The 19,982-nt window shown below is 40.9% G+C and overlaps 7 protein-coding genes across 8 annotated transcripts; 4 read left to right on the forward strand and 3 right to left on the reverse strand.

Moving 5' to 3' along the window:
- The first annotated feature begins 160 nt into the window (after positions 1-160).
- Positions 161-4,534, forward strand: LOC103832468 (ATPase 9, plasma membrane-type). The gene is made up of 12 exons (XM_009108481.3): positions 161-528; positions 611-730; positions 825-923; positions 1,003-1,140; positions 1,209-2,093; positions 2,165-2,269; positions 2,349-2,658; positions 2,747-3,261; positions 3,333-3,506; positions 3,603-3,785; positions 3,858-4,039; positions 4,139-4,534. The coding sequence occupies exons 1-12, from the start codon at positions 472-474 to the stop codon at positions 4,233-4,235; spliced, it is 2,865 nt and encodes a 954-aa protein (XP_009106729.2). The 5' UTR covers positions 161-471; the 3' UTR covers positions 4,236-4,534.
- On the reverse strand, positions 4,504-6,949 carry LOC103832467 (probable receptor-like protein kinase At1g80640). The gene is made up of 8 exons (XM_009108480.3): positions 6,486-6,949; positions 6,144-6,320; positions 5,808-6,052; positions 5,573-5,705; positions 5,424-5,487; positions 5,216-5,312; positions 5,020-5,119; positions 4,504-4,927 (listed from the first exon to the last, which is right to left on the reverse strand). Exons 1-8 carry the CDS (start codon positions 6,610-6,612, stop codon positions 4,596-4,598), a joined length of 1,275 nt encoding a protein of 424 aa, XP_009106728.1. The 5' UTR covers positions 6,613-6,949; the 3' UTR covers positions 4,504-4,595.
- Positions 6,950-7,457: 508 nt separating this feature from the next.
- LOC103832469 (F-box/LRR-repeat protein 2) lies at positions 7,458-9,605 on the forward strand. The gene has a single exon (XM_009108482.3). The coding sequence runs from the start codon at positions 7,808-7,810 to the stop codon at positions 9,485-9,487; it is 1,680 nt and encodes a 559-aa protein (XP_009106730.1). The 5' UTR covers positions 7,458-7,807; the 3' UTR covers positions 9,488-9,605.
- Positions 9,606-9,676: 71 nt separating this feature from the next.
- On the reverse strand, positions 9,677-12,028 carry LOC103832470 (probable 37S ribosomal protein S28, mitochondrial). The gene is made up of 5 exons (XM_009108483.3): positions 11,041-12,028; positions 10,629-10,711; positions 10,412-10,523; positions 10,203-10,255; positions 9,677-10,104 (listed from the first exon to the last, which is right to left on the reverse strand). Exons 1-5 carry the CDS (start codon positions 11,900-11,902, stop codon positions 9,961-9,963), a joined length of 1,254 nt encoding a protein of 417 aa, XP_009106731.2. The 5' UTR covers positions 11,903-12,028; the 3' UTR covers positions 9,677-9,960.
- Positions 12,029-12,263: 235 nt separating this feature from the next.
- On the forward strand, positions 12,264-15,616 carry LOC103832471. Of its 2 annotated transcripts, XM_033275564.1 has the most exons (6): positions 12,264-12,931; positions 12,968-13,048; positions 14,593-14,652; positions 14,775-14,837; positions 14,939-15,007; positions 15,132-15,616. In XM_033275564.1, the coding sequence occupies exons 1-6, from the start codon at positions 12,743-12,745 to the stop codon at positions 15,246-15,248; spliced, it is 579 nt and encodes a 192-aa protein (XP_033131455.1). In that variant the 5' UTR covers positions 12,264-12,742; the 3' UTR covers positions 15,249-15,616. The 2 variants fall into 2 exon arrangements, with proteins under 2 accessions (XP_033131455.1, XP_009106732.1); XM_009108484.3 differs by having other exon boundaries at positions 12,264-13,048.
- A 164-nt stretch (positions 15,617-15,780) lies between these two features.
- LOC103832472 (acetylornithine aminotransferase, chloroplastic/mitochondrial) lies at positions 15,781-17,494 on the forward strand. Its single transcript, XM_009108485.3, has 2 exons — positions 15,781-16,260; positions 16,429-17,494. Exons 1-2 carry the CDS (start codon positions 15,865-15,867, stop codon positions 17,386-17,388), a joined length of 1,356 nt encoding a protein of 451 aa, XP_009106733.1. The 5' UTR covers positions 15,781-15,864; the 3' UTR covers positions 17,389-17,494.
- A 42-nt stretch (positions 17,495-17,536) lies between these two features.
- LOC103832473 (3-isopropylmalate dehydrogenase, chloroplastic) lies at positions 17,537-19,965 on the reverse strand. Its single transcript, XM_009108486.2, has 11 exons — positions 19,649-19,965; positions 19,417-19,546; positions 19,218-19,329; positions 19,037-19,112; positions 18,838-18,926; positions 18,681-18,767; positions 18,463-18,579; positions 18,272-18,379; positions 18,132-18,185; positions 17,871-18,023; positions 17,537-17,767 (listed from the first exon to the last, which is right to left on the reverse strand). The coding sequence occupies exons 1-11, from the start codon at positions 19,866-19,868 to the stop codon at positions 17,693-17,695; spliced, it is 1,221 nt and encodes a 406-aa protein (XP_009106734.1). The 5' UTR covers positions 19,869-19,965; the 3' UTR covers positions 17,537-17,692.
- Positions 19,966-19,982: the final 17 nt, after the last annotated feature.

Here is a 19,982-nt window from a genome sequence, read left to right on the forward strand (position 1 = left end):
CTAAAAATGATAAAATAATAGTTAATGCTTGTTCAAATCACTCAGTGAACAAAGAGAGACAGAGACAAGGACAGGTGGGAGTTGATGAGTGGAAGCAGGAGATGAAAGCGGGGGAGTGAAGCGAAGGACCTGGACTTTCTTTCCCCTATGCTAGCTAATCATGTCCATGTCTCTCTCTCCCTCAACACCTTATATAAACACTGCAACTTCAACACCACTTTCCTTCATTCTTATATAAAATAATTCCCTATAAAAAATACATAAATTTTCTTTGTTTCTGTTTTTCTCCATTTTGTTTCTTCTGTTTCGTTAAATAACAACAGAAAAAGAAAAAACCGAGAGAAAATTATCAGTTTGAAAACACACAAAAACTGCAAGAGAAACTTTGAAAACATCTGTCAAAGAAAGAGATTTAAAAAGAAAAGTTTACACGAGAAAACAACCCACTGTTTCTGAAAAAAGAAAAACAAGATGGCAGCGGGGAAAGATTCAAGCTGGGACGATATCAAGAACGAAGGCATCGATCTCGTCAGTATCCATCCTTCTTCTCCATCTTAGCTTACGTTTTCGATATCTTTTATACCACGCTAACTTTGTGCTGATCAAACAGGAGAAAATACCTATCGAGGAGGTGTTTACTCAGCTCAGATGTACAAGGGAAGGACTGACAAGCAACGAAGGCCACACTCGCCTCGAGATCTTCGGTCCCAACAAGCTCGAAGAGAAAAAGGCAAACACCTTGACAAAAACCTTTTTTTTATCATTTTATATCTGTTTCTTCACTCCCAAGAAAGCCTATTTTCTAACATGTTTCAATCTCACAGGAAAGCAAGATTCTGAAGTTCTTAGGATTCATGTGGAACCCTCTCTCATGGGTCATGGAGTTGGCTGCTATCATGGCTATCGCCTTGGCCAACGGAGGAGTAATATCACCCCTTAACTATCCATATCATCTTTCTCACTTTCAAACACATTTTGAAAACCAGCTTGTGAAATCTGCAGGGAAGGCCACCGGACTGGCAAGATTTCGTGGGTATCACGGTTCTTCTTATCATCAACTCTACCATTAGCTTCATCGAAGAAAACAACGCCGGAAACGCCGCAGCCGCTTTGATGGCCGGTCTAGCTCCCAAAACCAAAGTAAGTTAGCACCAAAACATTGCTAAAATATGTACAAGCAGATGATTAATTAAATGCATATATCACAGCTTCTGAGAGATGGCAAGTGGAGCGAGCAAGAGGCAGCTATATTAGTCCCCGGAGACATCATCAGCATCAAACTAGGTGACATTGTTCCAGCAGATGGTCGTCTCCTCGAAGGTGATCCTCTCAAGATTGACCAATCTGCTCTCACCGGTGAGTCTTTACCAGTAACCAAGAACCCTGGCCAAGAAGTCTACTCTGGCTCCACCTGCAAACAAGGAGAGCTAGAAGCCGTTGTGATCGCCACTGGTGTCCACACTTTCTTCGGCAAAGCAGCTCATTTAGTAGACAGCACTAACCAAGAAGGACATTTCCAGAAAGTGCTGACCGCTATTGGGAACTTCTGCATCTGCTCCATCGCCATAGGTATGATCATTGAGATCGTTGTCATGTATCCTATCCAGCACCGTGCATATAGAGATGGTATCGACAATCTTCTTGTGCTTCTCATCGGAGGGATCCCTATTGCAATGCCAACTGTTCTGTCAGTCACAATGGCTATTGGTTCTCACCGTCTCTCCCAGCAAGGAGCCATCACAAAGAGGATGACAGCTATTGAAGAGATGGCTGGGATGGATGTTCTGTGCAGCGACAAGACTGGGACTCTTACACTCAACAAGCTTACAGTTGACAAGAGCATGGTTGAGGTTTTTGTCAAAGACTTGGACAAGGAGCAGCTTATGGTGAATGCAGCGAGAGCCTCTAGAGTTGAGAACCAGGATGCTATAGATGCTTGCATTGTGGGAATGCTTGGAGATCCAAGTGAAGCGAGACAAGGCATCACTGAAGTCCATTTCTTTCCCTTTAACCCTGTGGACAAGCGTACTGCTATCACTTACATTGATTCTAGTGGAAACTGGCACCGTGTCAGCAAAGGAGCCCCTGAGCAAGTAAGAAAAATGCATTTTCTAGAGAGTTTTTTAAAGTTCATTCACACTGATTTGGTATCTGTAATGTGTAGATCATTGAGCTATGTAACCTGAGGGAGGATACAAAGAAGAGAGCTCATGACATCATTGACAAGTTTGCTGATAGAGGACTCCGTTCTCTTGCTGTTGGCAGACAGGTACAAAAGCTTTTAGTGCCAATCCCAAATGTTTTGAGACAATTATCTCTTTATTAAATATTATTTTGGATTTTATTAGACTGTCTCTGAGAAAGACAAGAACAGCCCTGGAGAGCCATGGCAGTTTCTTGGTCTGTTACCACTCTTTGACCCTCCAAGACACGACAGTGCAGAGACAATCAGGCGAGCTCTTGACCTTGGTGTGAATGTCAAGATGATCACTGGTGACCAGCTCGCCATTGGTAAGGAAACTGGTCGTAGGCTCGGTATGGGAACCAACATGTATCCTTCTTCTGCTCTACTTGGACAGGACAAGGATGAGTCTATATCTAGCATCCCTGTTGATGAACTCATCGAGATGGCTGATGGATTCGCCGGTGTCTTCCCTGGTACAAAACAATCAAACCCCAATGTAACATTCATTTTCTCTTAATGGATCAATCAATGTATTCACCAATGTTTCATATGTCTGATTAGAACACAAGTATGAGATTGTGAAGAGGCTACAAGAGATGAAGCACATCTGTGGCATGACTGGTGACGGTGTGAACGATGCTCCGGCTCTCAAGAGAGCTGACATTGGAATAGCTGTGGCTGACGCGACCGATGCAGCGAGAAGTGCTTCTGACATTGTACTAACCGAGCCAGGTCTCAGCGTCATAGTCAGTGCTGTCTTAACCAGCAGAGCCATCTTCCAGAGAATGAAGAACTACACAATCTATGCAGTCTCCATCACCATCCGTGTGGTCATGGGGTTTATGCTGCTTGCACTCATATGGAAGTTTGACTTCTCACCGTTCATGGTGTTGGTGATCGCTATATTGAATGATGGAACTATCATGACCATATCAAAGGATAGAGTGAAGCCTTCTCCGCTTCCTGATTCATGGAAACTCAAAGAGATATTTGCCACTGGTGTTGTTCTTGGCACTTACCTTGCGGTGATGACTGTTGTTTTCTTTTGGGCTGTAGAGAGCACCGACTTCTTCTCTGTAAGATAACTCTTTAACTTACTTAATAAGGCAAGTAAGTGTGTTTGATCATGAGTTTGTTGCTGGTGCAGGCAAAGTTTGGGGTGAGATCAATCAGTGGCAATCCGCACGAGCTTACATCAGCTATATATCTCCAAGTGAGTATCATTAGCCAGGCTCTTATCTTTGTCACAAGGTCACGTAGCTGGTCGTATGCTGAACGTCCTGGCTTCTGGTTGATCGCTGCCTTTTTCTTAGCTCAGCTGGTGAGTTTAAAAGCTAGCTTTTGGTCTTCTTTCAATACAAAGCCTCAATGTACTACTTACTGACAGTGTTTTTGTTTTTTTCTCTGACATAATAAGATTGCTACTGTCATTGCTGTGTATGCAAACTGGGATTTTGCAAGAATCAGAGGCACTGGGTGGGGATGGGCAGGAGTTATCTGGCTCTACAGTATAGTTACTTACGTTCCATTGGATATACTCAAGTTTATCATCAGATATTCACTAAGTGGTAGAGCCTGGGATAATGTCATTGAGAACAAGGTGAGATTAAGAACACTAAGTCCTTTTGTTGCAGTAGTACTGTTTCTAACTTTGTTTCCTTTTGTGTTTCAGACCGCTTTCACGTCAAAGAAAGATTATGGAAAAGGAGAGAGGGAAGCACAATGGGCACAAGCTCAGCGTACACTTCACGGATTGCAACCTGCTCAGCCCTCAGAGATGTTCAATGATAAGAGTACTTACAGAGAACTTTCAGAGATAGCAGATCAGGCCAAGAGACGGGCTGAAGTCGCAAGGTAATGCTCTCAAGCATCTATCTGATTAGTCCATAACATTCTGTTCCCTCAGAATATGATGGTATTGACACTTTCCTTCTTATCTTGTAATTGTTGCAGGTTAAGAGAGCATCATACATTGAAAGGTCATGTGGAATCAGTAGTGAAGCAGAAGGGACTTGACATAGAGGCAATCCAGCAACACTACACCCTGTGATTGATTTTCAGAAACAAAAGTGTTTCTCAGTTTAGTTTTAGAACCAAAACCCACGAGAGTATTGGAATAATAAACCACCACCTTTCATCAGAAGAAAAATACTGCGAAAAAAGAAAAAGAAGAAAATGGTTAATTTCTTTTTATAGCAGTGGCTGTTGGCTGCTTTATTTGTTTTGAGATATTCTTGTTTTATTTTTGCCTTTACAAAGCTACAAAGCTAATAAGATATATTACAGTTATTCAGATTTCTCGTGGCAATTATCAAAAGAAAAAAAAAAACAGATCATAAGTGGAATTTGCACAAGAACCAACAAACATTCAAAAAGAAAAGATTACAATAAAGGAAATGAAAATGTGTGTTTACAAAATCCGCAGTGATCCGCCGAGATCTAGGGGTAGAAGAGGGATGAGGGAGTGCAAGACATCGGTTATAAGTGGTCTGTAACTCGGCTCTGGCTGCACACACAACACTGCCACCGCTGCTACCTGATAAAGATGCTTCAAATCCATGCTTCCTTTTATTGCCGGATCCAATATGTTTGGTAGATTAGCTCTATCACTCAGCTTAGGTACCCAAGTGACAACTGATTCTGATTCAGTTGTTGATGGTTTCTCAACCCATCTCTTCCCCAGGAGTAGTTCGAGGAGAATCACCCCAAATGAGTAGACATCATTCTTGTCTGCTACTTTCCCTGTAAACACACACAGAAACAAAAACCTTAAACTTAATGTGAGAATCATTGTGCTTGCTATATATATATATATATATATATAAACTTATTACCATCAACAATATATTGGGAAGCTCTGTTTCCTAAAGTTCCATTAAGCTTCAGATTCTTCCTCTGAGTCATCAACACAGCGGCATACCCAAAATCTGATATCTGAACACAAGCAACAGTTCCTTACAAACTCATTAACTCTCTCTCTCTCTCTCTCTATAAGAATTATTATTTTTACTTTATATTCTCTCCTCTTACCTTTGCGTTGAAATGGGAGTCTAGAAGGATGTTAGAGGATTTCAAATCTCTGTGAACTACCGGAGGATGGCAGTGCTCGTGAAGATACTCTAATCCTCTTTATCAAAAATAAGAGAAAAAAACATTGTGAGCATACAAATGTGATTGGAGATTAAAGGAAACTGCTATAAACATTTGAAAGTAATTATGGATGAATGGACTTATATACCGTGCTATATCAACAGCGATTTTCATCCTAAGCTGCCAAGTTAAACCTGAACCTTGACTAGGCCCTTCAAGTTTATGTCCAAAAGAAGTAGAATCAAAAATCAGAAGATGTCAAAATATTGAACAAAATGGTGGAACATCTCCCCTTACCATGCAACTGACTCTCCAAAGATCCATTCTGCATCATCTCATACACAATACATCTCGTTTGGCGATAGACGCTAAACCCCAACATGGATATTATGTTCTGATGCTTGATCTTAGCCAACCAATCTACCTCATTCTGCATTTATAGTTCAACAAAAGACAAAAGAGTTATGATCTATCGAATGAGATGGTTTAATAGGTGTGGAAGGAATCATTAGTGGTTCAAACTGATCAAAACCTCAAACTGTTTTTCAATGTCTGTATCTCCACCACCATCAATTTTCTTCACAGTGACAGATGACTTTTCATCAAGACAGGCTCTGTATAGGCATCCACGACTACCTCGGCTCAACACATTGCTCTCGCTAAACTTGTTTGTTGCAGTTTCCAGGAGTTGATATTCATAGACAGGGATAGTTCCTTTCGTCACAGAATCAATCTTGTGTATTATCGGTTTAGTGGACACACTACTCCTCACAGAATCTTCAGATAATAAGCAAAGAAGCAAAGATAAGCAGCAACAAAACCCAATATAATTACATGTAAAGATAAAATAAGAGGAGTAGGTTATTACCAGGATGATGATTTGGGTTGATCCCGGTGAAGTTGTTCTTCATATATCTGTACCTCCATAGCAAGAGGTAGAGAAGGAATATTACAGTGACACAGAGGAGTGTTGATGAGGCTATGAGAGCAATAAGAATCTTCTTGTTCAAGTCCTGGCGAAGCACCACTTTAACAATGGGAGGCCCTGAGAGAAACAAAAAAAAAAGAGAAACTTTGTGAGATTAAACTCCAATTTGATTCAGGAAACAGTATCTAATTCAACTGAAATCGATTCCTTTTATAAGGCTTTCCTCTGTAAGCATCACTAAAATGAATAACATGGAGGAAGATTAAAAACTGAAACTTTTACCTGGGGACTGAGCTCCCACTGGCGGAGAATAAGCCTGAGAAATAGGGATTTCTTGGGAAGTAATGGAAGAAGCGAGCGAGAAGAAGGAGAAACCGAGAACCCAAATGGGTACTGAAGACCTCAACATTTCTTGTTTCTTTGGTGTGTTTCACAGAGGAAAAGATAACAAATGAAACTAAGGAAGCTTCCTCTTCTTCTTCTACTTTCTTCGTCTGACTTGTTTTATGGAGATTAAAAGGAAATCTTGTGTGGAGATGGAGACAAGAGAGGAGGACACTGTTGGGTTTAGGAAACAGAGAGAAGAAGACAAGAACAAATGTATTGCTGGTTTGGTCAGGCAGTTATGAAAAGAGTGGAACCAGGAACCCGAACGTGGGAATTGTGGAGTGTGGACGGACTGATAGGAGGAATATCAAATATGCTCTTATTTTCATTTCAATCTTTTTCTAGCCTAGGTTTACTAAAGATTTAACATCCCCATGTAAAGGTGATGATACTATGCCGTCTGATAATGTAAATAAATTTTTCTAATGTGTCATCTTTCATACGTAAAGCTACAAAAGAAACTGTTTCAGATCAATTATTCTGTTAAGTAAATTTTTGATAAAGTTATATGATCTAATAGTAGAAGAAGAAATGGAATATAGTACTCCCTCCGTTTTTTAATATAAGTCGTTTTACAGCTATGCACGTAGATTAAGAAAATCATTAATTTCTTATATTTTCTAAACAAAAACATCATTAATTATTTACCTAACCACAATTCAACCAATAGAAAAATAGAAGATATATTACTATTGGTCATACAACATTAATTATTAATAAATTTTATATAGAAAACCGAAAACGACATATAATTTAGAACAAAAAAGTTTCTCTAAAACGACTTATAATAAAAAACGGAGGGAGTAATAGATTTGTTTGCATCGAGAGGCACATTAATCCAAAATGATTCGATTGGGATCAGAAGGCAAGTCCTAGTTGAAGTGTAAATCCAACAAAATATTTTATTTTGTAAATTATTCGAAGAAAACTCCAAAAAGTTCTGACTTACTTGTGAGCATTTTTCATGTGAACTTTCTACGTCAACTTTCATTACCGACACAAGGTAGTGGGACCCAGTCAACCACAAAAATGGACTACCAGCGGGCCTTCAAAGTGCACTATATATTGTATTGGGCCATTAAAAGGCTCAAAGATTTAAAAAAATAAAATCAGTTCGTAATTTCGAAAGGAAACGTGGGACCCAGTGATCATTTTAGCTAAGAGAACTTTGTTTGCTTTATCTTCTCCGATCAGAATCTGGAGAGGGAGTGAGGAAAATGGATCTACCTGAAGAGTGTTGGGAGCTGATCTTTCGATTCATCGACCAAGACGACCATCGATTCCTCGAGTCTCTCTCCCTCGTATCCGCCTCATTCCTCTCCATCACCAACCGCGTTCGCTCCACCTTCACCATCACCGATCGCACTCTCCCCTTTCTCCATCGCCATATCCTTCGCTTCCACAACCTGAAGCGAGTCAGGTTCCACGACTTCCACGGAGATATCAACTCGATCCTCCTGCAGATTTCGCTTTCCTGCTTAGATTTGGAATCGCTCGATATCTCCGGAATGCCCTACTTTCCAGATTTGAAGACGAAGATGAGCAGCAGCATGAAGGAGTTTAGCTGCTCTGGAGTTCGAGAGCTCCGAGAAAACAATATCGTTTCGATCGGAGTGTGTTTCCCGTCTCTACAGAAGCTGGACATAAGCTACCCTGAATCTCTTCCAAGCCCCGTCTTTGATTCCGCGATCATCAGCCTCTCTTCCAATCTCAAGAGCCTCTTGAAGATCGACGTCTCTGGTAACAACCTCATCACGGATAAGTCCTTGGTCTCTCTATCGCAGAACTGTGTCCTTTTAAGAGAAATCATCTTCCGCGACTGTGATTTCGTTTCGTCCCGCTGCATCGAGTTCGTTCTGAGTAACTCTCGTTTCCTGGAGTCTCTTGCGATCAACGGAATCGGATGGAGGCCGAGGGAGTCTTTCTCCAAGGACGCCTTCTTATTGTGCCGTTGTTTGTCTGAGCTTAATCTCTCCGATTCGTTTTTATCTGATGAGTTTCTTCGTTTGATTGCTGACGCTAAGCTTCCTTTAAAGAAGATTGTTCTCTCCAATTGTCAGTGTCTCACTTTTGATGGGGTCTTGTATTTGCTGACCAAGTACCAGACTTTAGTTCACTTGAATCTTGAGGGATCAAGCTTCCTCTCTGATGAGATGATTATGGAGTTGGTGGTGTTCCTTGGGAGGCTAACCTTTGTGAACTTCAGTTTCTGTGCCAAGTTAACCGGTGTGTCATTCTTCAACATCCTTGAAAGATGTGTTTCCCTCCAGTGCATGAGAATGGAAGGCACCAATTTTGGAGTGGAAGACGATTCCAAGGAACTGTGTGTCCTCAAGTCAAGGATCAAGTCTTTGTACATATCTGGAAACCACAACTTGAGAGACGAGTGTCTCCTCAAGATATCACGCCATTGCCCTTTTGTGGAAACTCTTGCAGTGGATCATTGTCCTGCCATCACTGGAGATGGGGTGCTTGAAGTCTTGAGGAACTCTGGCGAGCTAACATCTTTGGATATATCCGGATGCAGTGGTATAAAGTGTGTTGATGCACTAGACTTTGAGCTTCCAAAGCTGGAGACTTTACGAGCATGTGGAACTTGGATCGACGACCAAGCCCTAGGTTTGATCAGCAAAAGATGTCCAAGGTTGTTGCGACTTGATCTGAAAGGATGCTTGAACGTGACATCAAGAGGTGTGAAGGAAGTTGTGCAGAGGTGCACACGTTTAAGAGAGATAAACCTTTCCAACTGTGAAGTTGATGATGGAATTTTCATTTGGATGGTTTGCGCTAATCCATCTCTTAGGAAAATTGTGCCGCCATGTTGTTTTTCTCCAACTAAAGAACTCCACAAATTCTTGCTACGCCATGGGTGTGTGATCTGCCAAGAGATTCCATAGCAAACCCCTCCCAATAGAAGAATCTGCAAAATGGTCTAAATGAACATATATATATCTCACTTCCCATGTTTAAGAAGTTGATTTTTCTTCAAAAGTTCAGCCATTATTCTTATGTTCATCGATGATGGAAGTAAAACATCACAACATTGCAAATCAAAGCCAGAAAAGTCGTAATAACAAAAAGTTAAGAACAGAGTCAAACGTAAAAAATACATATAAAAGCAAGTTTGAAGTGGAAGACAACAATGTTCCCACAATGATATCTAAATTTAACTTTATTATCAAACTTCCCACAATGTTAGAAGACTCTTTGCCTAAACAGCCTGCAACATTAACTGTAGTAGAACAACTTTCCTCTGCCAAAATGATGGACAAGAGAGACCCACATTATCTCTTTTGACTAAATGAAGAGAACAAAAAGAGTGTTTTACTGTGAGGTCACGATTCATTATGTCACACTTGCATCAAGAAGATTAAAACTTGTAATCTGGGTTGTCACGAAGTCCGAGCTTTGACAGTGAAAGGCAATAAGAATCCCAGTCCGTTCGTCTCATATACTTGAGCAGTTTCTTCCGTCTATGCACCATTGCTATCAGTCCCTTCTTCGAATGTTTGTCCTAGATTACGTTACAATACATAGGATATGCGATTACGTTACACTATGAAAACTGCCACTAGTAGCTTCAGAAGAGAATAAAGATGATTAAAAGCTTACCTTTTTATGTAGAACAGAGGACAGATGCTTGATCTTAGTAGTCAGTTGTGCCACTACACAGAAAAAAATAAATAGAGATTACTAAACAATAATGTGACAAAGGAAATGACAACTGATCAACCGATTAGGTTAGCCTTGTGAATGTAAAATCGTCTCTGATAACTTAATGCAAACATTGATCAAAACTCATTTAGGAGGATTCAATATACCTTGAACACGTGCAGAACCACAATCGGATTCCGACATCTTGAACTCTTCCCTGACCTTTGCAAGCTCGATTTTCATCTTCTCCGCTGATGACATGTTATCCGGGTGGAAATACTGCGTTTGATTATAACACATGCATAACATAGTCAATGTCATAACATTCTTTTGAAAAAAAAAAAGCTTACAGATTCAAGAACTAAGAAGAAAAGAAAGACATACAGTTTGAACTAGCTCATCTTTCGGAGGCTCGAGCAAATACTTTGGGGTACCATTTAAAACGCTGAAAAAATCCAAGTTCTGAACTGCAAGCAAATTAACCTTCATATTAAAATCACAATCAATGAGCAACAAAACAACACCAAGAACTAAGCAACGACATCAAGCCACAAGCTTTTTTTGTTGTCCCATAGCAGTTCACAAGTAAGAGATGGACCGGTATAGCATAAAAATCAACACTTTCGCTGCGGCACAGTAGTTCACTAAGTACGAGATAGAGAGGTTATATCATAATCCACATAAGAATTCTCCAATCCTATTATTACTTGAAAGGAACTTAAGTCTAAACATTCTAACAGCTAAAGTCTAAAACACTGCACACAGAGGGGAAGTAAGAGAGAGTTTGTGAACGTACAGGCTTGTGATTTTCTAGCTTGTTGAATCTCAGACCTGAGATCATCGAAGGCAATCCCTTTCCTCGTTCCCTGCGCTGCAGCCTCTTCCACCTCTCTCAGCTTAACAAGCCTCTGGTTGAGCTCCTGCAACGAGAACCAACCTTCTTCTCTCTTTCCCTCTGGTCTGTACTGTCTTAGAATCTCCCCCAGTTCTTTAGTGTCGTAGCTCTTGATAAACTCCGACTTCATCTCCTCTGAATCATCTCCCATCTTCTTCCTTTCCTCTATCTCCTCCCCGAACACTGAAATGGGTAATCCCTCTCCCCCACCGAACACGTTCGAACGGACATTGCCACTGTCTTTTGTCTTCATAATGCTCTGGAGGCTTGATAGGTTTGACCATCTGGTCTCTTGTGGCCTCATCTGCCTCAAGTTTTTCTTTAAGTTTTCAAAGGGCGAACCTTCGACTTTACCAGCCCCCAAATCTCCCGACTTTGAAAGCACGTTCTGCTTGTAAAGATCCTGAAAATCCCTCGCCGGAGGAGCTGCTTCTCGGCGTCGGAACTCGTTGAGATTCCTCCTGACATCCTGAAAATCTCCGCCGGAGGAAAAGGATGGAGCTTTGGCATCGAATCCGGCCAATTGTCTTCTCGCGTCTTGAGATTGATGCTGGGGTTGCTGTTTCAAGCTGCTTTTGATACCACTGAAGTAGGAAGATATTTTGAAATCCGACGGTGGTTGAGAAGGTTGTTGTTCGCCAGATTCGTTCCCGTCTTGAGGAGATGATGCGGAGGAGGAGGAAGAGGAGGAGGTTGAGAATAGATGAATGAGAGATGGGTTAGAATGTAGCCTTTGTTTGCGTCTGGCGAGATGAAACGCCATTGAAACTGATCTTTGACGGCTCTGAAATGCTTTAGGGTTTTAAGTGTGTAGTGTAGTCCGGAGGATGTCGATGATGGAGAGAGAAATGAAAAATGATGAGCTCAGTCCGGTTATCTACAAACCGAAATTGGCCACTCGATTTTAAAACCGGGTTAGGAGGAACGGTTTATTTAACTTTCGGTAAAAGTAAAGGTCAAATCTCTAACCCATCATCATAACTACTGACTTCAGAAAACTAAAATCCTATTCCTACGTTAGAGAGGTCAGAAACTTTGGAAGATTTTTTTATTAGCTAGGTCTGGTTTTTTTACTAGCTATGTCAGGTTTTTTTTGTACATTAAATCATATTACAATATCAACAGGAGTTTAGGCGATAATTTTTTGGACTATCCGATGATTGAGAAAGACTTGTAGTTATATTCTTTCAAATATAACAAACATTTCATTCAGATTTAAATATCGTGAGATTGAAATGGTTTCAGTGAAAAGGATCAGGGATGAATAAGTACGGTAAATGATAAGATAAAAAAATTTCTACTCTACCGTGCTGACAAAAAATGTAATGATAGAATCCAAGTGCTCTCTCTCATATCAGTCATTCGATCCCTACTCCTACTACTACAGTTCAAACACACGAAGAATAAGAACCTTGCTACAAATGGTCTATGCCACGCATGTACTTAAAGCGGGTCCCACACTTATCAAGAAAATGAGAAATAATAAAAATATAGTTCCAAGTATTATATAACAAAAATCCACCCATTAAATTTGCCACAGAGCTGCTTCCTTCCTACTTTTTCGCCACCATCTCTCTCTCCAAAGCTGTTGAAGATTCCGACTATGTTGTCCGCCGATAGCTGGACTCGAGTGGCCATGTCTGACGATTCTCTGGTAGCCGACGCGCTGCTTCAGCTCCGCCACTCCAAACCCCCACCATCTCCTCTCAAGCTGAAATGGAGCGTGCGTCAACGGAGATCGAAAAAAGGAGACCTAACGCGAGCTAGCCCCACCAGCCCTTTAACTTGGAGCGGCGCCACGTCTTTCAGCGGCGGTGGCGGTGGCGGTGGTGGTGGTGGTGCTACCACCGTGGACGGCCTTGAGGAGTCCAGCGTCGCCGTTAAACCCTCTGAGACCTTTAGATCTAAGGTTTGTCCGATCTTTTATTTGGTTTTCTCGATTTAAAAACTCCGTAGAGTCGTATGTACTGTATCGTGCGTCTGTCACGAATATAATATATCCCTCGTGAAGCGGCGTTTTAGTGGTTTTCTTTTCTGCGTTTTTCTCTTCACGTAACTAAAGAGTTTCCTTGTTGTTTGGGCTAGTCTATTACTAATTAATCCCTTGGCTTTACGCCCGACCAGACTTTTTAGTTGTTCACTTGTGGGTATTTTCGTCTTTTAGTATCCATTGGGGCTTACTCTTGATCATCATGTAGGTACACCGACTTTTTGTTGACCCAAATATCCCCACCGTGGACTCAAACTTTAGCTTCTTTCTTTCTTTTCCAAGAAACTAAACCTATCTTTCTCGATAGATTTAGTTGTCTTCTTGGAAACACTTCTCGATTTGAGTTTAAAAACTGATAATATTCGGTGATCTCTGCTTTTTTTGCTCTTTTTTGCAAACAAAGAGTCACGTTTCCTTGCTTTTTGATGAATCCCAGTCATCTCTCTCTCTCTTTCTGCTTTTGTGGAAGGACCAGAAAGCCCTCAAAGCATGGGAGGTGTTTGCGGTAAAAGTCACCGATGCAGACTTCAAGTGCTAAAGAGTATTATAAAAAAATGCACTTCTTGCCATTCTAATGAGTCCGAAACTACCTATTGGCATGAGTGGATTAGGTGCGTGTGTGGTAGGGTTTAGTGGGGAGGGCTGTTATCAGATAGTAACCAAGTATGGACACACTGCCAGCGATCAAAGTTAGTTGTTGTTCTTGTGATTCGTCCGCCAAGTTTATATTGAAGACAGTCCATTTAGTTAAGCATGACGTGTGAACGTGACGACCAAACATACGCGTCTCTCATTAGTCACGCTCCACTCACGTGATACTATTTAAAAAAATAAATAATATCTACTTTTTTGTTCTTTTTTTTTTTTCTTTTTGAGGGTATTATAAGTTGTTGACTAAGACCATCTCCAACCCACCTCTATTTTTATCTCTATATTTTCCTCTAAAATAGAGAAACTCTATTATAGAGGTGGATTTGCTCCAATGTATGCCTCTATAATAGAGTTCCTCTATTTATAGGGGAAAATATAGAGATTTGCTATTTTCATCTCTAAATATAGAGGTAAAAAGTAGGATTCCTCTATATTTTCCTCTAAAATAGAGGAACTCTATTATAGAGGCATACATTGGAGCAAATCCACCTCTATAATAGAGATCTCTATTTTAGAGGAAAATATAGAGACATACATTGGAGATGCTCTAAAAAAGATTCGGTATTCACTATAGAAGTTTAAATGGTAACTAGAGTTGATTCGTTTATTTCCACCTTATGGTGCCTCTAATGTGTGTGGTGCTGAATGGTAGGTGTGTGGTGGTTTCTTTATATACTTATGAACAAAACTTAATTGTTTTATGGTATAATTTTTGGTGTGATAGTTAATTTAATATTGGTTTTTGAGCTGCCTTTATCTGGTGGTGTCGTAAGTCGTAAGCCATAATCTGAATTTTGGGCTTGGTTGTCCAGGTTTTTCAAACGAGTGCAATAACAACAACAACTCTGTTCAAGAGATCAAGGAAGAAAAAGGTAAAAACCGAAAAGCATGTCTCTTTATTTACTGGCACTACTGTACTAATGAATCTTATCCTTCTAATTCCAGATAGATATCATTACATATTGACTGATTTCTCTAATATTGTTGTGTACAGACTTTGGCTGAGCTTAAAGATGAGGAAGTCATGCTCCTGAAGGAAAGTAAAGACCTTAAAAATGTACAAACATCCTTTTGACCTTCTTCTTTATGTCTCTACATTTTAGGTATGTGTGATAATCTTAGAATTGGTTATTCTTTTTTTTTTGTTTCTCGAATCAGGACTTAGCAAGTATGCGTGATTTGGTGGAGCAGCAAAGAGCAAGAAACAATGCTCTTAAGAAGATGAAGGTGAGCATATCTCTATCTCTCTCTAGACAATCACCATTTTTTGTTGTTGTTTCCTTGCTCTCTTAGACATTCACTACTTATAAACATGTAACTGATCAAGTAGATCATTTTCAAATGTATGCAGGCTGAATCACAATCTGCCTTGTCCTGCAAACGCGCCTTGGAACAAGGTTCCTCATTCTTGCTCCCTGACCTAAACATGCCACTAGATACCGAGACGAGCCCTGAAGTGATTTGCTGAACGACGAGCCATAAGCAATATTATTCTTTTGTTTTTCCCATCACACCCAAATAACTATACCACCTTCCACAAACATCTTTTTTTTTAACAGTTACTATATGAAAGATAGATTATTCCTGTATATATCCTCACCCGTTTGGCCATTCCCCGTGGCCGCTATAGAAGATTAGGCCTCAAGGGGAGAGGAGATTCGAGTTTATGTTTCTTGACATATCTTCTTCTTCTCTAGCCGTTAGTATGTTTTTTTTCTTTTTTTTTTTTTGCTCTGCCAAGTGATTCTTATCTTCTCACATGATCTACATAGATATACACTTTTCTTATTATCTTTGTTAAGATATATTGCAAGATCACATGGCCTTTGGTATCAATGTAACTTCTCAAAACATTTTATTACTTTGTAATTTGATTAATGGATTAATTTGATGTTTCTCTCTACAGTCTCCAGGTTTGGAGTGTTAACTTACAACTATCAGTCCTAAATTGTAATTATGAAGAAGTATAGGGTTATTACCACTTGTTGGTTTTAAAGCTAAAGCCCTAGGAGTTAACTATAGTTGTCTTTTAACGACTCTTGACTGTTCCTTCTCCGACCAAAAGCGAACAAAACACACACGAAATGGCGTCTCTTGGCCAAATCACCCTCCCGCGGGCGCCGTCGTTGGAGATGAGCCTCCTACGCCGTCGATTTGATCGACCCATCAGAACCCGAATCGGATTCAATGGCCGGATCGTGAGCGCGCAGGCGCAGGTTTCGGTGAAAGCGAGTGTGAGCCAGAAGGTGATTGAAGAGGAGGCGAGAGTCCTCGTGGGCACGTACGCACGTGCTCCAGTGGTGCTCTCGAGTGGGAAAGGTTGTAAATTGATTGACGCGGAAGGGAAAGAGTATCTGGATTGTGCGTCTGGGATCGCTGTGAACGCTCTGGGCCATGGAGATCCTGATTGGCTCCAAGCCGTCACCGACCAAGCTGCTGTTCTTGCCCACGTCAGCAATGTCTATTACACCATTCCTCAGGTATGAATCTCACTGTGTGAAAATGATGGTTTTAGTGTATTCTATTTGTCATTTCTTTTGGCCAAAGATTGAAACTTTATCTGATTTGATCCTCTCTATGTGATTAAAGCTATGGCCTTTTTTGATTATGGTTACCTTCAAGCTCATGTATTTCTGAATTGTCTGCAGATAGAACTAGCAAAACGCCTTGTGGCCAGTTCATTCGCAGACCGTGTGTTCTTCTGCAACTCTGGAACTGAAGCCAACGAAGCAGCCATCAAGTTTTCTAGAAAGTTCCAGAGGTACACCCATCCTGAAGACAAGGAAGTCGCCACAGGCTTCATCGCATTCACAAACAGTTTCCACGGTAGAACCTTAGGAGCTCTTGCCTTAACGAGCAAAGAACAGTACAGAGCTCCTTTCGAACCCATCATGCCTGGCGTCACATTCTTGGAGTACGGTAACGTTCAAGCCGCCACTGATCTTATCAGCTCGGGTAAAATAGCTGCAGTGTTTGTGGAGCCTATCCAAGGAGAAGGAGGAGTTTACTCTGCTACAAAAGAGTTTCTTCAGTCTCTTCGCTCTGCTTGTGATGCTTCAGGAGCTCTTCTCGTCTTTGATGAGGTTCAGTGTGGTTTGGGGCGAACCGGTAGCCTTTGGGCGTATGAAGCATTCGGTGTAACGCCTGACATAATGACGGTTGCAAAGCCTTTAGCCGGTGGTTTACCAATTGGAGCGGTGCTTGTGACTGAAAAGGTTGCTGAGACCATCAAGTATGGAGATCATGGAAGCACATTCGCAGGGAATCCTCTTGTGTGCAGTGCAGCCATCGCTGTTGTTGATAAAGTATCGAAACCATCTTTCTTGGCCAGTGTCTCGAGCAAAGGGATATACTTTAAGGAACTGTTGGTGAAGAAACTAGGAGGGAACTCGCACGTGAAGGAAGTGAGAGGAGAAGGGCTTATCATAGGAGTGGAGCTTGATGTGCCAGCGAGTCCACTGGTGGATGCTTGCCGTGATTCTGGTCTTCTGATCTTGACGGCAGGGAAAGGGAATGTCGTCAGGATTGTTCCACCGTTGATTATATTGGAAGAGGAGATCGAACGTGCTGTTGAGATCATCTTCCAAAATTTAACTGCCCTTGGTTGAAGGTTTGCTCTAGAAGAGCACAACAACAAACAAAATGTGTATCGACATTGATGTATCTTATTGAGTTTGGTGTGTGTTTTAAAAATCTTATACTTTTCTTGATTAAGCTCAAGTGGTACCTGCTTGTAAAATCTACTATTACACGGCATTAACTCCGCAGAGAAAACTTTTTCAATGTGATCAAATACGTCCCGCTAATAACATAACATCCATCACAGACATTTTAGCTGATGAAACTGATACTCTCTTTAAGTACAAACACTTATTGTTGGGAAAAAAAAAATCTCTTCATGGCTCTTCAAAGTTATACAGAAGCATGAACTTGGGAGTCCACTGACTTCAGAACCTCCTCTCCCATCTCCTTGCAACCCACCAGTTTCTGATACAACACCATTCAAAAAGATAAAAAACAACACTAGAATTCAAAAGGACAAAAAACAAGAAAAGTAAACATTGTAAGAAGAAAGGTTAAAGAAAAGTACAGTTCCATTGGAGTAGATGTCTCCTGTTCTGAAACCTTTGTTCAAAGCACCCAACACAGCGTCTTCAATTCTCTTAGCTGCTTTTTCTTCTCCAAGTCCGTATTTCAGAAGCATTGCAGCGCTGAGGATGGTTGCCAACGGGTTTGCTTTATCCTGCAAAATTCAAAGAAAAGTGCTGCTCTTCATTTTTGGCATATATAGAAGTAGTTTTGATATTGGGGAAGAAAAACTTTGTCTGTTTGAAGAATATAGAGTTAGGACCTGTCCAGCAATATCAGGTGCAGAACCATGTATAGGTTCAAAGAGTCCAGGTCCCTGTTATAAACAGCACGCGTTTTTTTGTTCAGACGTGATAATATATATTGCTGTGCGCTTAAAAATCAGATTATTATATACTATACCGAGTCACTGAGACTAGCAGAGGGAAGCATGCCGATGCTTCCTGTGATCATTGAAGCTTCATCGGATAATATATCACCAAAGATGTTGTTTGTGACAATGGTGTCAAACTGCATTTTAAGAAACCATTGTGAGGATTTATACATTTGCCACATCTAGGCGCTGCTAGATATCTTAGCAAATATAAGTGTACCTGTTTAGGGTCACGAACAAGCTGCATGGCAGCATTGTCGACATACATATGTGACAGTTCAACATCAGGATATTCAGCGGCTAATGCTGCTACTCGTCTTCTCCATAAAATCGAGGCCTGCATAAGAGAAAAAAATTGCATTAACTATTATGTGTTCTCTGTGTCACATAAGAAATAGGAGCAATGAACTTTCAGAAAAATGAAATGATAAACAATACCTCCAGGACATTGGCTTTGTCAACAGAACACAGCTTGCCACGCCGTTTCCGAGCAGTCTCGAAGGCAACACGAGCAATTCTATCAATCTGAGGAACATATTAAGATGCTTTATTACATCTGTTCGTAGTACTTAGCAAAGAGATAAGAAGAGAGTACCTCGTGAGCAGCATAAACCTCCGTATTAAACCCAACTTCCTCACCATTTTCATTAGTCTTAATGCCCCTTGGCACTCCAAAGTAAATACCTGTTCCCATTAGAGATCATCACACATTGTAAAGAAACTATACTACTAGTGAACGAGAAAGACAAGAAATTTAAGATCAGTCTCAATCAATCATGTAAATGAAAATAGACCTCCAGTAAGCTCCCTTACAACCATTAGATCAACACCTTCTGCAACCTCTCTCTTCAAGGTCGAAGCATCCACTAACTGAACGAAGAAGAAAAAAAAGGATAATTTGAGTTTCACAGAGGAAACGAAACTACAAGCTACCAAGAACTCCTGAGATTAAGAAGAAGAAGAAGGAAGGGTTACCTGTGGAAGAACTGTGGCAGGTCTGAGATTAGCAAAGACTTTAAGAGCGGCCCTAAGTTGAAGTAAACCAGTCTCAGGCTTTAGATGTTTTTCATTCTTATCCCATTTGTACCTGAAAATCATACCAACAACATTGTAAAATTCCAATAAAAAAATAAACACATAAACAACAAAAGAGTACAATAGAGAAGTAACCAACCCTCCAATGGCTCCAAGAAGCACAGCATCTGAGTCTTTAGCAGCCGAGACGGTCTCCTCAGGCAAAGGCACTCCAACCAAATCCAAAGCAGCTCCTCCTACAGGCATCTCCCTGAAGCTAAACTCCACTCCTGATTAACACCACAGACGCAATCAAGTGACCAAGTTTATCCAAATAAATCCTAAACCCACGAATCTATATCTAATCCCCATGAAACCCCAATGAGATAAACCTTCCAAGGATCCAGCTTTCTGAAGCACATTTTTAGCAATGGAGATAACCTCCGGACCGATGCCGTCTCCGGGAAGGAGAGTGATGTTGTACCTCTTTTTCCCAGCGGAATTAACAGCGCAGCATCTTACTCTAAAGGGTGCCGGAGATTGTTTGGTTAGAGCTCTGAACGTAGCCGGAAACTTGACCGGTCGGATATTCGTCTGCAGAGCCGCCGCCATTTCAGGTGATTAAAACAAGGATTCGTCTTTTCGGATATTTTGAAACTGGTGGTACACTACAGACACTGAGTGACATGACAGAACACTTAAAAGACTTTAGTTAGGTCTTTGCAA

This window comes from Brassica rapa, chromosome A07, assembly GCF_000309985.2.
Source record: "Brassica rapa cultivar Chiifu-401-42 chromosome A07, CAAS_Brap_v3.01, whole genome shotgun sequence".
Lineage (NCBI taxonomy): Eukaryota > Viridiplantae > Streptophyta > Magnoliopsida > Brassicales > Brassicaceae > Brassica > Brassica rapa.

Excerpts from the sequence above, each read along its gene's own strand:
- LOC103832469 (XM_009108482.3), top strand. The coding sequence starts at position 7,808 with ATGGATCTACCTGAAGAGTGTTGGGAGCTGATCTTTCGATTCATCGAC.
- LOC103832470 (XM_009108483.3), bottom strand. The coding sequence starts at position 11,902 with ATGGCGTTTCATCTCGCCAGACGCAAACAAAGGCTACATTCTAACCCA. Across the intron at positions 10,712-11,040 it reads AGCTAGAAAATCACAAGCCT|TTCAGAACTTGGATTTTTTC; the intron begins GTACGTTCACAA and ends ATTTGCTTGCAG. Across the intron at positions 10,105-10,202 it reads CCTCTGTTCTACATAAAAAG|GACAAACATTCGAAGAAGGG; the intron begins GTAAGCTTTTAA and ends AACGTAATCTAG.
- LOC103832471 (XM_009108484.3), top strand. The coding sequence starts at position 12,743 with ATGTTGTCCGCCGATAGCTGGACTCGAGTGGCCATGTCTGACGATTCT. Across the intron at positions 14,653-14,774 it reads AGAGATCAAGGAAGAAAAAG|ACTTTGGCTGAGCTTAAAGA; the intron begins GTAAAAACCGAA and ends TGTTGTGTACAG. Across the intron at positions 14,838-14,938 it reads AAAGTAAAGACCTTAAAAAT|GACTTAGCAAGTATGCGTGA; the intron begins GTACAAACATCC and ends TTCTCGAATCAG.
- LOC103832467 (XM_009108480.3), bottom strand. The coding sequence starts at position 6,612 with ATGTTGAGGTCTTCAGTACCCATTTGGGTTCTCGGTTTCTCCTTCTTC. Across the intron at positions 5,706-5,807 it reads ACATTGAAAAACAGTTTGAG|AATGAGGTAGATTGGTTGGC; the intron begins GTTTTGATCAGT and ends CTATAAATGCAG. Across the intron at positions 5,120-5,215 it reads ACTCCCATTTCAACGCAAAG|ATATCAGATTTTGGGTATGC; the intron begins GTAAGAGGAGAG and ends GCTTGTGTTCAG.
- LOC103832472 (XM_009108485.3), top strand. The coding sequence starts at position 15,865 with ATGGCGTCTCTTGGCCAAATCACCCTCCCGCGGGCGCCGTCGTTGGAG. Across the intron at positions 16,261-16,428 it reads TCTATTACACCATTCCTCAG|ATAGAACTAGCAAAACGCCT; the intron begins GTATGAATCTCA and ends AATTGTCTGCAG.
- LOC103832468 (XM_009108481.3), top strand. The coding sequence starts at position 472 with ATGGCAGCGGGGAAAGATTCAAGCTGGGACGATATCAAGAACGAAGGC. Across the intron at positions 3,262-3,332 it reads AGAGCACCGACTTCTTCTCT|GCAAAGTTTGGGGTGAGATC; the intron begins GTAAGATAACTC and ends TTGCTGGTGCAG. Across the intron at positions 3,507-3,602 it reads CCTTTTTCTTAGCTCAGCTG|ATTGCTACTGTCATTGCTGT; the intron begins GTGAGTTTAAAA and ends TGACATAATAAG.
- LOC103832473 (XM_009108486.2), bottom strand. The coding sequence starts at position 19,868 with ATGGCGGCGGCTCTGCAGACGAATATCCGACCGGTCAAGTTTCCGGCT. Across the intron at positions 18,580-18,680 it reads ACAAAGCCAATGTCCTGGAG|GCCTCGATTTTATGGAGAAG; the intron begins GTATTGTTTATC and ends TCTCTTATGCAG. Across the intron at positions 18,024-18,131 it reads CACCTGATATTGCTGGACAG|GATAAAGCAAACCCGTTGGC; the intron begins GTCCTAACTCTA and ends TGAATTTTGCAG.